The 11,020-nt window shown below is 36.7% G+C and overlaps 1 protein-coding gene across 1 annotated transcript; it reads right to left on the reverse strand.

Moving 5' to 3' along the window:
* Window positions 1-3,478: 3,478 nt before the first annotated feature.
* On the reverse strand, window positions 3,479-8,821 carry LOC101974294 (trace amine-associated receptor 8b). The gene is made up of 5 exons (XM_078018504.1): window positions 8,673-8,821; window positions 6,885-6,986; window positions 5,274-5,314; window positions 4,869-4,889; window positions 3,479-4,029 (listed from the first exon to the last, which is right to left on the reverse strand). The coding sequence occupies exons 1-5, from the start codon at window positions 8,819-8,821 to the stop codon at window positions 3,479-3,481; spliced, it is 864 nt and encodes a 287-aa protein (XP_077874630.1).
* Window positions 8,822-11,020: the final 2,199 nt, after the last annotated feature.

Below are 11,020 nucleotides of genomic sequence, written 5' to 3' on the forward strand. Positions count from 1 at the left end.
GCCAAATGGGTTTGGCCTACTTCACAAATTTAACTAGAGTGTATCATTACAGGGACCTTGTATGTTGTTATTGTTGATATGGCCTGTAAAGCTTAGCTTAGTATTGACCTTAGGAAATGATGAAATATTGCCCTATGGCATTAGACTCATGTATACCTGTGGTGTGTGTGTGTGTGTGTGTGTGTGTGTGTGTGTGTTTGAAAAGAATAAAGTATAAATGTCAACTCCCGCGTAATGTCTGGGAGAATCATCTCTGACTTATTTCTGGAAATACTGGTTTTTCTAACTGGTTCACAATGTCAGTAAAGCATTGATTTTTGAAGACAGACACGGGTCTCAACAACTCAGCTCTAAAATGTAGTACATGGAATCTCTTCAAAGCTTAACACTTTGTTAAAAATTCCTTTAATTGAACTGGGTGTGTAGTTGCATTCCTATAATTCCAGAAACTTGGGAGGAGAGGTGGGAGAATTGCAATTTGAAGGGCAGCCTCAATAGCTTAGCAAGACCCTGCCTTGAATAAAAAATAAAAAAGGGGTTGCAGATGTATTAGGTGGTAAAGAGCCACCAGGTTCAATCCACAGTACTGCAAATAATAATGATAATAATAAATAATTATTTTACTTAATATCAACAATAAGAAAAACAAAATGCTAATTCTAAAAACCAACATAAAAAGAATGGAATATAGGCAGTTTAAACAAATATCATTTCATTTATGTAGATATATTATCATTAATCTGTTTATTTGTATTTCTGCTATCTCTCATGGAGATGTAATTATTAATTCGACATGAAGAATTTACCTTTGAATTCATTTCATTGTTTGAATCAGACAAAACACTCTTTCAACAGAACCCTGCAGTTTCTCCTTAGCTCTGATTTCTAATTATAAAAGAATATATTTTTCAACATAGTGTACATTACTCAAATTGTCTGTTTGGCTAACAGAATTATGGGATTTCTGAAAATCAATCTTAACAAAGGTATGTTTTGAAAGTTCCTCGAATAAAACAATCTATAAAAGTCTTATCTCAGAATATTTACAAGACATGAAACAATATCATAGAAGTGAAATAAAGAAGAAAGTAGTAGAGTTTTTTTAAATGTAAAAGGACTAATAGATCCTTATTGGCAGAATAACTGATCATTAACTTAATTGAAAAATATCCTTATAAACTTAAGAAGTGCAAGGCAGTGTGTTAGGTACTGAAATAATGAACACAGAGTTTCTGGAATAAAAAAAAATACAATAACATCGTATTTTTAGTCAACCTCAAATTATGATTTATAAAGTACAGAAATGTACCTGTGTATAGGTAAAAATGTTTCAAAATTGTTGCTTATGTACTGCAACATAATTAATTTTTAAATTTAGTATATGGAGAGGGGAGGTAATGAGGAAATGTAGGTCAAATGATGCAAAGAAGAAAAACCATAGTATAAATAAGTCTAGAGATCTACCTTGCAAAAGGAGTCTCATTTATGAAATTCTATTATATTAGGGACTTCTGTTAACATTAGTAGATTTTGGCAGTTCTTTTAACAACAAAGTAGCTATGTGACACAATTTATAACACTTCAGTAACAATGTCACTATGCTTCTAGATCCCATATAATTATGTAATTCACTTCAAATATATACAATAAAATTTATTTTAAAATAAATAATAAAAATAAAGGAAAAAGTACTGTAAGTAATAAATTTTTAGGCATCCAAAGGCATAAAGTCATCATTTAATACTCATGTCAAATAATTTGATTTTTAAATTAATATTACTAATGAGTCACTGCTTTTTTGAATATAAATGCAAAGCTGAAATGTCATTCTTTAAGACTGACCTTTAAATGGGCTGCAGTAAGTCAACAATGAAGAATGAGATATAAGTCAAAAGCATGATAACTAAATAAAAACAAGTACAGTATGTTCACAGGTTGTAAAAACATCATGACCTCATAAGTTTCAGTTAAGCATCTACTAGGTCATCAGTAATAAATAAACTCTGTTACAGTAATACCAAATCAGGAGTGGTACTGGGAAGCAACAGTGACTAATTTATATTGTTAAATTGTGTGTACAAATTTGTTATGACAAATCCCACTATGATGCATAATTATAATGCACCAAAAAATGATGTTTTGAAACAAACAAACAAAAAAACAGCAATGCCCAACCACGTAGCTCTCAGAGAACCTACATGTTAATGATGAGCTATAGTGTATTTTTTGTTTGTTTCTGTTTTTATTTTTCACTATGCTGGGGTTGGCAACCAAGGCCTCACATATGCTAAGCAAACAGTCCACCACTGAGCTAAGCCCCCATCCCCTATGATGTTTCATAACTTGTTCTTGATGGGTTATTCATAGTCCTACCACCAAATAATTGGGAAAGTTATCCTAATCCTGACTGAAACTGAGGCAAACCATAGTAATTATTTGTAACTCCCATAGATCATTTCTAAATTCATAAAAATACACAGAGGTCCACATCATGTACGTGTTGTTGTCTTAGTACTACCAAATTGAGAAAACACACATGGACTATTATGGATTAAGTTATTATGGTTTAAGCAAGAGCTTAAATAAATATATCTTTTATCAATCACAACAATCTTGTATTTTTAATAATTATACATATATGTGAGAGGCACGGCATTTCTATGGCTACACCCCAGGCCTAAGGGGATTGCAACAGTTCTGCAGCCCCCCATTGGCTGAAGCAAACAACTTTGGAACCAAAGCTCACCAAGATTGAGATACCTAGCTCAGTAATTTGTCTCAAGGTCAGATGTTATTTTGAAGACTCTTGCAGAGTAAAGTTGCTTTCCATCTTCAGCATGTCCATGGCTGTGCAGTAAGTTGATTTGCAGTTGTCAAAGACGTTTAGAGCTCATTTGGGTGAATAAATGAGGTTCAGAAGAGAGGAGTGGGGCTGTACTAATAGTGCATTTCATTTTGAGGAAAACAGACAAGGACTTTTGACAAAAAGACTTCCTTTATAATTAAAGCTAACATAATATAGCAATACATGCATACCAATGTTTATATTAGAGCAACTTACAATCACCATATTATGGAACCAAATTAGGTCTCCCTCAACAGTTGAATGGATAAAGAAAATGTGGTATACATGCATAATGAAATGTCATTAAGCCATAAAGTACTAAAAAATTATGTCATTTGCTGGGGAAAAGATGAAACTAGAGAGCATCCACTTAAGCTAAATAAGCCAGACTACAGAGTCCTATTTTGATCTCCTACCTAGAAGCTAGAGAGACAAATGGAAAAAAGTATCTCATGAAATCTAAGGGAGACTAGTAGGGTAGAGGAAGAAGATCAAGGAGAGAGAGAGGAGGAAAGAAAAAGGTGAAATACTAGAGACTGAAACTGATCAAATTATGTTTATTCATGTTGTATATTTAATTTCATCATAAGCACATAATTTTGAAACTATCTTTAGCTTCCTTCCACTTAATGCTTATACTTTTTCTGAAAATACACTTATGGTTGATGAACTACCCTTTAAAATTTCTCCACTTAAAGTAAATTTTATGGTTTTTCTAAACCACGGGTAAAATAATGCATATATTAAAGGGTTCATGGCTGAGTTATAATAAGCACACCAACCACAAATTTCATAAATGTAGGCAGGGGTGATAAAGCCCATAAAAGCATCAATTAATGCGTCTATTGTGTATGGTAACCATGAGATCAGAAATGCTACCACTGTGACCCCCAGGGTTTTAGCTGCTTTTCTCTCTCTCCTGGCCACTCTGGCTTTGTAACTCTCTGAAGATGATTCTGTTTCACTACTACCCATACTGGTTTCAATTTTTATAGCTTGCTGTTTAGCTACCACAAAAATCTTACTATATAGAATGGTCATAACAAGGGTAGGTATAAAGAATAACAGAAAATCAATCAAAACCCAATCTTGATTGACAAAAATTTGACAGCCACCTACACAGTTAAGCACACTTACTAAATTTTCCATACCATCATCACTGATACCTGTGTAGAACAGAAGTCATCACTAGCAGGTTTCCCAACACAGCCAGCACAGCCCCAAAGCCAAACACTGCATAGAGAATCACCTGGGGCCCTGGCGAGTAGGGAGTTTTAATACAGGACCATTCAGGTTCTCATAGCAAAGCTGCAAAACTGGTTGGGAAAAGTTGCTGGTCATGTTCTGCAATTTGATGCTTGTGGTATTTCTGCCCTTCTGTGGTAGGAAATATTTATTTTGAGTTCTGAAAATTAAAAAGAATCAAACTGCATATCTGAGCAACTACCTAGAAATCTTGCCTCAGAGAGTATCATTTTTCCATTTTATTTATGAAGAAAGTTAAATAAATTTTAAAACTCAAAAAGTCATTCTCTCTTTAATCATATAGTTATTTCTGTCTAAACTGCCTAGTTAATCCCAAATCTACTGTGAATTTTCATCAGCCTAGGAATCACATTATGTGAATAATTGAAGAAATTTTGCTACTCAAATACCTGGTTCTTTACACCCGTGAAGCTCTTACTTGCAAAGGATAATTACATATAATGACATATTTGAGAAGTCACCTTTTATTAGGTTTGCATCTCCCAGGATGCTTTAGGAAGTGAGCCAATCAGGTTCACTCAACCTAAATCTCCCCACAAGAAATCCTTGCAGTGTAAGGTGTGAATCATGAAAGGAAACTTACTTTTGATGATTCTAATTAATAAGTTCTTCTGTAAAACATGTTTCACTGTGCTCTGCTAATTTCTAGAAGCATTTCTGGTTTTCATAACAAAAAGATTTCTTCAAATTCAACTGCTTAACCAACATGGCTTAACCCAATATTTTACAATATCATTACCTATTATCATTTGCAAGTCTGTCCACATAATTTGCAAAACTCCATGCAAAATAAAAATTAATAAGGGAAAAGAAACATTTTGAAAAATGCAGGAAAAAAAATTGTCATGAAAATTTCTGAAGTATAAACCCTTTTTTCTTAGATTTATAGCCTCTCTTAACCTGTCAATTTGCTATATGCTGTGTAAAGTCCCTTCTCCTTGAGTACAAAAATTTTTGTGAGTTAAGTAAAGAATATCACAGTTGTCTGAATGCCCTACTCCCAGTATGCATGTGACCCACCCATGTGACCACCAGGTTTCCCTCCTGTCAGTCTCTGAGCCAATATACCAAGGCCAGGATCAGGGGAAAGAAGATGACTCAGGTATCTGTCTTACTCTTGGACTTGTCACTAAACCAAAGGCAGAGAGGTGACCCCCCTCACCCCAAGAAACTGCAATCTTCAAACCAGAAAGAACTTGATACCTGCACTATGGTGGTAAGAGACAGCCCTGCTAAGATACCCATTAAAGAGTTATGAATCTACAAGCCTGAGATGGAAACAGCAGCCTGTGCCTAGACCTGAGACTTCAGAGGGAACTCCTCACCACAAGTTTCTCCATCTGGTATCTGGAAGGGTACCCTCTGCAAGGGTGCTAAGAAGGTGGCAAGGTGGCCAGGAAAGGAAGAAGATTTGGGTGCTATGAAGTGGAGATGCAAGTAAACAAGAGTCCATCAGGAAGCAGGGGATATGGTGTAGGGCAAGACCATGGGTAATTGGAAGTTTCAAGTATCTAGTACATACTTTGTTGTCCCTTTGGATTTCATCAAACAATACACAAATTCAAAGACAAAATTGCTAAGACATTCAAGCTGCATGTGGTGACACATACCTGTGATGCCAGCTACTCAGGAAGCAGGAGAACTGCAAGTTCAAAGCCAGCCTGAGCTACTTAGTATGACCCTTCTCAAAAGAAAAAGAAAAAGAGTTTGTGGTGCAGCTCAGTGGCAGAGAAGCTCCCCAGCATGCCTGAGGCCTTGCGTTCAGTAACTACTACTGAAAAAAAAAAATAAGGTAATAGCTATACACTTCAAATCCTAATCATAAGGTTCTAAACCTCTGTACTAATTTGCATAACCAGAGAACCATCCTGCCTACTTCATTTCACATATTAATTATTCTCTTTGTAATTTCAACTCAACAATGAAGCAAAGAATACCCTTTACTATAGCAATGGAAAAAGTGGCAGGCAGGAACGTATAGAGGCCTAAGGCCAGCCAGTTGTGATAATAATAGCTTTTGCTGACCCAGAGCCTGGCTTGAGCACTACTCTCAGGAATTTAGGGAGTTGGGGAGAGAGATTAAGGGTTGAAGCTCCACAAAAGAATTTTACATCTGGGAAAGATGTTACCTTTGATCCCACAGAGCAGCAATCCAGTGGGAGGTGATAAAGACTCTTTTCTCCTCCACAGCAGTCTATTTAGGACTTGAAAACAGAAATATCATCTGTATCTTAGGATAAAAATATTTAAAATATATTTGAATAAAAGAAGAAGAGTATATATTGAAGGTGGAACACGAAAACATTCAATTTATCATCTACCAAGTTCTTCTTGGTAATGCTATCTTACATTCTTTATAAATTCTCAGACATAACTTGATTTCACCACCTCTCAGTTAGTGACCTTGTCCCCCTGTATTCTGAAAATATAATGTATGAAATTTAAAGACTGAAAGGATGTAGGGGCTTAGGGCTGCATGATGGCGACAAGAGACAAGGGTGATTTCCAGGTTTTAAATGTGCCCCCCAAAAGATACAGCAGAGAGGAGAAAGAATACTTTTATAAGATAAAGATGATGGGTTGGGTATACTGTGATTGTTGGGGCATGAAGCTGGAGTTCCTTATTAGGTAGTATTGTCACTAAGTTTTCAGCTTAGGAAGGAAATTGGGACAAGTGGGATTTTTTTTTTTTTTTTTTTTTTTTTTTTTTTTTTTTACATTCTGGGGCTTTTGAAACCATAGGAGTGAATGCAAATGCCTGGTGCACACCTACCACAGCACGGAGGATGCAAAGACTCTCAGTGTTTGTTGACTGGACAGAGTGTGCACAGTGAGAACAGAAGGAGCTAGAGGAGCACCAACTTCAAAGTTATACCTAAAAAAGAAAGAGTAGCAAGAAATACACATGGGAAAACAGGAAACAGGCTCCCTGGGATGAAAGATATTTGCCAAAGAGGGAATAGCAAAGAGTATCAAGTGTTGTACATGTGTCAAGTTAAATAAAAACAGAGAACCATTGGTTGCCATTCACAATTATATTACTGATGAGACTAAAATTGTATTCATGGAAGTGTGGGGACAGAATCTAGATTGCAGTGAATTGAGAATGAATGGATATAGAAGAGGCGAAGGCAAGCGTTATGGTCTGATATGAGGTGTCCCTCAAAAGCTCATGTATGAGATAATGCAAGAATGTTCAGAGCCCAGCAGTGTGGCACACACCTGTAATCCCAGCGGCTCACTAGGCTGAGGCAGGAGGATTAAGTGGTCAAATCCGGCCTCAGCAATTTATCAAGACCCTAAGCACCTCAGAGAGACCTTGTCTCTAAATAAAATATTTTTAAAAAGATTGGGTATGAGGCTCAGTGATTAAGCACCCCTGGGTTCAAACAATCTCTGGTACCCAAAGGAAAGAAAAGAATGTTCACAAGTGAAATGATTAGACCATCAGAGCTATAACCTAAGCAGTGGATTAATCTACTTGAGTGTGTTAAGTAGGTGGTAACTTTATGCAGGCAGGGGGTAGCTGGAAGAAGTAGGTCAATGGGAGTATGCTCCTGGGGTGTACATATTTTCCCTGGCACCTGGACCAATCTTGTGTGACCTCTGCCTCTGTCTCCTTTCTGGCTGTCATGTCCTGAGCTACTTTCCTGTGCCACAAACTTCTGCCATGATGTTCTGCCTCACCTTAGGCCCAGAGTTATGCAGTAGGTATCATGGACTGAACCTCTGAAACGATGAATCAAAATAAGATTTTCCCCTTCCATGTTATTATTGTGAAGGTTTTCTAAATTTTTTATGTAAGTGGAGCAAAGCTGACTAAAACAACAAGTTAGATAATGAAGAGAGACTGATACTGTTTAACTGTAAGGAAGAGCAGGAGACAAAGATTCAGAGAATAAGTTTCTATTTTTATTTTGTTTTTATTGATTTATCTGTTATTTTACTTTGAAATGTTAAAAACTAAACTAGAATATGAAAGACTGAACTATAATCAAAATGTTTTATTTTCAAGCAGAAAACCATTCAGGCACAGATCTAGGCTTTGGGAGATGGTGTATGAAGGAGGAAAAAACAGGACAGTTTCTTAAAACCAAGGAGCCAGGAACTGCCTCTGTCCTATATCAGGAAAATGAAGTCTCCGAGTGGTGCTGATGGCACTGATAGTTGGGCTTATTGGTTAGGTGAGCATGGAATCCACAGGAGGTTTCTGAAGCCATATGTGGGGCAGCTATCTTGGAACTGTGGCACTATATTAGTTTCCTATTGCTGCAGTAATAAATGACAGCAAATATAGTGGCCTGAGGCAACACAGATGTCTTATGGTCTTACTTGACTGGAGATCTGGAGGTTGGATATTCCAAATGGGTCTCTTGGGACTCAAATCAAGGTGCCAGCATTGCTACAGTCCTGAGGGAGAACCCGTGTCCTGCCTTTCCTGGCTTCTTGGCATTCCTTAGTTTGTCATCCCTTCCTTAATCCCAAACTCCAGCTGCCTACCATCTTTAAGTCTCTCTCTGACTCTCATACTCTTTTCCCCATCTCATATATTTTTTAATACCCTTGTGATGCCACTGGATACACCTGGATAATCCAGGAAAGTCCCCTTAAGATCCTCAACATCATCACATCTGCACTGTCTCCTTTGCCATGTAAGGTAACATATTCACAGGTTCTGTAGACTAAGATGCCTGGTGTCCTGTGGGACATTTTCTGGCTACCTCAGGTATCCACCTGCTCTGTGCTGACATGACGTGCACTCCATGGATAATGGTGTCCTACTGCTCCTGCTGTATGCTCCTGCATCTAGGTTGCAGCATCCTATCAGGTAGAGAAGTAAGAAAATTTAGAAGGAGGAACACATCGTATCACAAGAGAAGTTGAAAACCCAAATCTTCCTGTTCCTATCTTTTAAGACCAAAATCCCAGTTCAAATGGAAAAGTAAAGATTAGAAAATATATGCAACCAAGTAACAGATGTTTTTCTCTTCCACTTTTACTTCTCAGACAAGATAAAGATTTTATTAGGACTTTCAGTCCAGAAGATCCAAATCATTCATTTGTCAATTCCTGTGCTTCAAAAATATGGGAAGGGCTGGCACATGGGAAGTGAAAGAATACAGTAGAGTTCATTAGTAAGATGCTCTTCTCGTGTGCAAGAAAACGAACAAACACAACATGTGAACCGAATTGAAAACAAGGACATATTGGTGTACAGGTTCAGAAGCCACAGTGAAACCCAGGGGTCTGAGTCCTTTAAAGGGTTCTAAAAGTGCTCTATAATTGGGATTCATTTTGATATCTTCATTGGACCTAGCATAATTTGGTAGAGCTCATTCCCCAGTACTTTTTCATACTTCCTGCTCCTCCATCTTGATCCCCTTCCTCTACTCTGTAGGTCTCTCTTGTATTTTTGTGAGATCCTTTTTTAAAAATTCCTTTTCTTTTTCTCACTGTAACTTCCACATCTAAGAGAAAACATTTAATCTTTAACTTTCTGGGTCTGGTTTATTTCACCCACCATAATGTTCTCTAGTTCCATCCATTTGCCAGCAAATGACATAATTACATTCTTCTTTACAGCTGAATAAAACTCCATTGTGTATTTACACCACTTTTTCTTTATACATCTGTCTGTTTATGAGCACCTAGATGGATTTCATAACTTGAATATTGTGTGTTGTGCTGCTATAAATATCAGTATGCATGTATCACTGTAAATATACTAATATTAGTTCTTTTGGTTAAATGCTAAGGAGTGAGATAGCTGGGTCACATGGTGGTTACATTCCTAGTGTTTTGAGGAAATTCCATACGGCTTTCCAAAGTGGTTGTAACAATTTGCATTCCTGCCACATTCTAACCAAAAATTATTGTTATTTGTATTACTGAGATTGCCATTCTAACTGGAGTGAATCCCAATGATGTATGTAATTATAATGCTCTAATTAAAAAATAATAATAGAATGGAGATATGTAGAATAGAGCAAGTGGGTTAGTGGAGAAAGAATTGGAGAGAAAGGAAATGTATTTGGGAAAGAGACTTATAAAATCACATTTTGTGCATTTTAAATATGGCTTAATGAATCCCACTCTAATTCATAATTATGATGCATCAATAAAAAGTTTAAGATAAAACAATAAATTAAAATACCCTATGCGCACAGGAAATAGTACATGGTAACTGTGCATAGTCACTGCATGAATCTTCTCACCTCACAGTGCACATCAAAGGATTATGAAGCAATATGACTTGTCCCAAACTCCACTTATGAATTTTGTTTACAGAAAGTTATTCATCTAGAGACATCTAAGGACACAGATGTACTTCCACAACCAAGAACTGGGCTGAGCTGCCCCATGACTGAATTGTGTGTCCGTGACATTTCTAGTATGACAACAGAATAAAAACCAAAAAATTTATTGTAGAAGATGATTATAATATGGGGGCATTCATGGCTCATAGGAGACAATTTTAAAAGTATCAAGCATCAAATGTGTGCTTTATGTGGAGGGAGACTAAACTAAAATAAACTCACAAATTCAAAATTCACCAAGTCACAACACAATTACAACACATGAAGAAATATAAAGCTTATAAAGAATTAAATCATGTCTTGTGCAGAAAAATGGATTGAACTAGAGGACCTCTTTCTACGTGAAATAATTCAGACACAGAAAGTCAATTTTGCATGTTTTCTCTCATATATGGAAACAAGAAGAGGGTGGAGAAGCAGAAGGTGGAGGAGGAGGGGGACGAGAGAAGGAGAAGGAGAAGAAGAATGACCAGAAAGCAGAAAAAGGATGATCAGGGAAGGGGAAGAGGACCAGGGTGGGGAAAAAAGTGAGAAGTAGGGAGGGTGGATTTGATTAAAGCACAACAAAGGCATGTATAGAATGTCATAGTGA

Source organism: Ictidomys tridecemlineatus, chromosome 8 (genome assembly GCF_052094955.1).
Source record: "Ictidomys tridecemlineatus isolate mIctTri1 chromosome 8, mIctTri1.hap1, whole genome shotgun sequence".
In the NCBI taxonomy this organism is placed as follows: domain Eukaryota; kingdom Metazoa; phylum Chordata; class Mammalia; order Rodentia; family Sciuridae; genus Ictidomys; species Ictidomys tridecemlineatus.

What these genes read in the sequence shown, in the direction of transcription:
- LOC101974294 (XM_078018504.1), bottom strand. Translation starts at nt 8,821, where the DNA reads ATGTCCCACAGGACACCAGGCATCTTAGTCTACAGAACCTGTGAATAT. An exon ending in TATCCAGTGGCATCACAAGG is followed by an intron (nt 6,987 to 8,672) that starts GTATTAAAAAAT and finishes TTTCTTTTTTAG; the next exon opens with GTATAACTTTGAAGTTGGTG. An exon ending in TTTGCAAATTATGTGGACAG is followed by an intron (nt 4,030 to 4,868) that starts ACTTGCAAATGA and finishes CCTGCTAGTGAT; the next exon opens with GACTTCTGTTCTACACAGGT.